We start from the raw sequence: 2,706 nt of genomic DNA, 5'->3' as shown, positions 1-2,706 counted from the left end.
GGAACGTTACCTCGACAAGAACTGTCAATACACACTCGCTGCGATTCAACATTTGATCAAGATTGACTTCAATGGAGTCCACATTTCCCTTCAAACCATAAGCCGACACGTCTTGGGCATGCTGTACTCTGTGAAATTGGTTCGCGTCGAGCCATCCACATGCACTAGTGACCTGAACAAGGCAAAACGCAAGATTTTCGCGGAAAATCTCATTCAACATCAACACGCCGGCGACTATATCGTGTACCTCGACGAGACCAACCACAACATTTACTGCCATCGCTCCGCCGGACGTGCAAAGGAGGGAGATTGTACAATGCCGTCGAACGATCTGCAACTTGATGCAACAACTTTGTTGGGAAGAACGTAGTCATCGTGTTTGACAACAAGCCCACCCAGTCGCAAACAGAAGAGCGCTTGTCATGCACGATGATCTCGTTCTTCTCCGACTTGGCCCGTATTCGCCGATGCTCAACCCTATCAAGAGCTGTTTAAGCGTATTCAAGGCGAAGATCAAGAACTACCTGGTAAATCGCACAGACTTAATGTTTCAACGACGCGAATATCCCTCTTACTTTGAGAGTCGTATACGGTTGTTAGAAGCTGGTGCTCACGAGTGTCTTCCCTGTATCACTCGTTCCATGGTCGTCCGTGAGGCAATGTTTTGCCAACGCAACGTTGAGAAGGCTCTTCGTCTTGAAGATATGTGCTACGGAAAGTGAAGTGAACCAGTTTGGATGGAAAAGTACCACATTGAATTGGAAAATTGTCATTTTTATGTACCCACTTTCTAAATTTAAAACATTTGGCATTTTATTTTACCACTTTGGTTAGAAAAAACCACTACTTGCTCGTGAAAAGGTGTAGTACTTCGAAGTACTAGGTATGAAGTACAGTCAACGACAGATTTTAAGGGACACCGAAGTTTCCTAACACATGGGAAATTAAAAACGAATCAAATTCAAAGAAAGTATTAACCTAACATGATTGACCAAAACTTATTTTGGCGCGAAAACTTTTAATATTCGCGGGCACTTCGCAGTCATTGCATCGACCACATATACTTTAAGATATGGCGCCAAAGGAGCGCGACAAATTAAGCTCCAAGAAGAAGCCACGTAAGCGGTACATGCATGCCGTAAAGCTCGCAGTGATCTTTCATATGCACACAGCATCAACCCGTGACCTCAAAGCAGCAACTGGCATTCCAAAGAGCAACGTGGCTCGATGGATCCGGCAGGCACTTCATCTACTTCTGCACGACTGCTCACTTAAACTATTCAACCTCAGCGGAGCAGGTCGCTCGCAAGAGATCCCCGACATCGAAGCTCTTGTCATGTACATGCACAAGCTCCGTGCAGCAGAGCGAGCAGTCACGTGCACCCACCTCATCAACATTCTCAAGCGCAATCACCCACCAAGGCTTGATGCGTACATGGCCGTAAAGAAAGCTGGTTACCCTTCTCTGTTTTGCGTGCTCCAGCGCTCTGCCACCGACACGGATTCACGCGACAAAAAGCAGCGAAGACTAAGAAGACACATGACGACCTTGAAATTACCCGCGATGAGTTTGCCGCAGACTTCCACAAGGCTTTCAGTGGATTTAGCCCGGACGCGGTTGTCAACGTTGATGAACAGGCCTGACGTATGACTACAGTATGCCGCCCCATGCCATTTGGTCTGTTCGTGGTGGTACGGCCAAGATCTGCTTTGGCGAGAAGATCTCGTACAGTATGACAGCAGTGTTTGCAGTGCGCCAGTGGCGAGAAGCTTCCCATTCAGTTCATCATGCGTGGCAAGAAGGGTGGCGCCATTGAGAAGTCTGAATTTGACGGTTTTCCCATTGCCCATCGGTATGCAGTACAAGACATGGCCTGGATGGACTCACATGTTTGGGCGATATACTTGCGTCAGCTGCTCAAGCCGCAAATACGGGAACCGTCCGTGCTGTTGTTAGACAACTTTGAGCCCCATGTGAGCAAAGTAGGATGCAAGATTGCGAGTGAAGAAGCTGGATGCACTGTGGCCGCCATTCCTCCAAATTCTACGAGCTATGTGCAGCCCTGGATGCGGGAGTCATGGCTCCTTTCAAACGCCATATGCGCAATTTGTGGCTGGAGGAAGAGCTAGTTGAGGGTAGTGATGGTGAGGAGGAAGCAGATCTCACGACTATCCCGGCGCAAAAGAAGCGTATAACTATGATCCATCGTGCCATTAAGGCATGTGCACTCATTACACCGAAGAAAATTCGTCGTAGTTTTGCCAAAGCAATTCCACAACAATAGTTTTTCTTGAGTTACGAATTGCAAGAATAAGAAAAAATTCGACACGCACGGGACTCCAACCCGGGGCTCACTCAAGACACTCAACGTGTTGTCCACTGCGCTATTGCGTCAAACGCTTAGCTTAAACTTTGTCCATCAATCCGTAATTTATAATACTGGATGTGCGAAATTCAGCAAAAATGACTTGCACTTGTCTGATTGGCCACAAACTCCAACATATTTTGAAGTACTTCGTTCAATGATCTTTCGTCACTGTCATATATTCGAAGTACAGGGTGTCCCCTAAAATCTGTCGTTGACTGTAGTGGTACCAAGTGACAACACCATTGCCCGTTCAATGTGGTCAAACCAGCAATCAATGTGGTTTCGAAGTATTACCTTCTTCGAACGTCGAAGTATATCTGGATTCTATTTCATGCAA

At 46.8% G+C, this 2,706-nt stretch overlaps 1 protein-coding gene across 1 annotated transcript; it reads left to right on the top strand.

Annotated features, from left to right (window-relative positions):
* Positions 1–118: 118 nt before the first annotated feature.
* On the top strand, positions 119–1,817 carry H310_14595 (hypothetical protein; the record flags this gene model as incomplete). The annotated part of the gene is made up of 5 exons (XM_008882478.1): positions 119–311; positions 371–457; positions 507–527; positions 1,299–1,454; positions 1,639–1,817. The coding sequence occupies 5 exons, from the start codon at positions 119–121 to the stop codon at positions 1,815–1,817; spliced, it is 636 nt and encodes a 211-aa protein (XP_008880700.1).
* Positions 1,818–2,706: the final 889 nt, after the last annotated feature.

This window comes from Aphanomyces invadans (assembly GCF_000520115.1).
Source record: "Aphanomyces invadans strain NJM9701 unplaced genomic scaffold supercont1.76, whole genome shotgun sequence".
Lineage (NCBI taxonomy): Eukaryota > Oomycota > Saprolegniomycetes > Saprolegniales > Verrucalvaceae > Aphanomyces > Aphanomyces invadans.
This window is presented reverse-complemented; position numbering and strand designations above follow the sequence as displayed.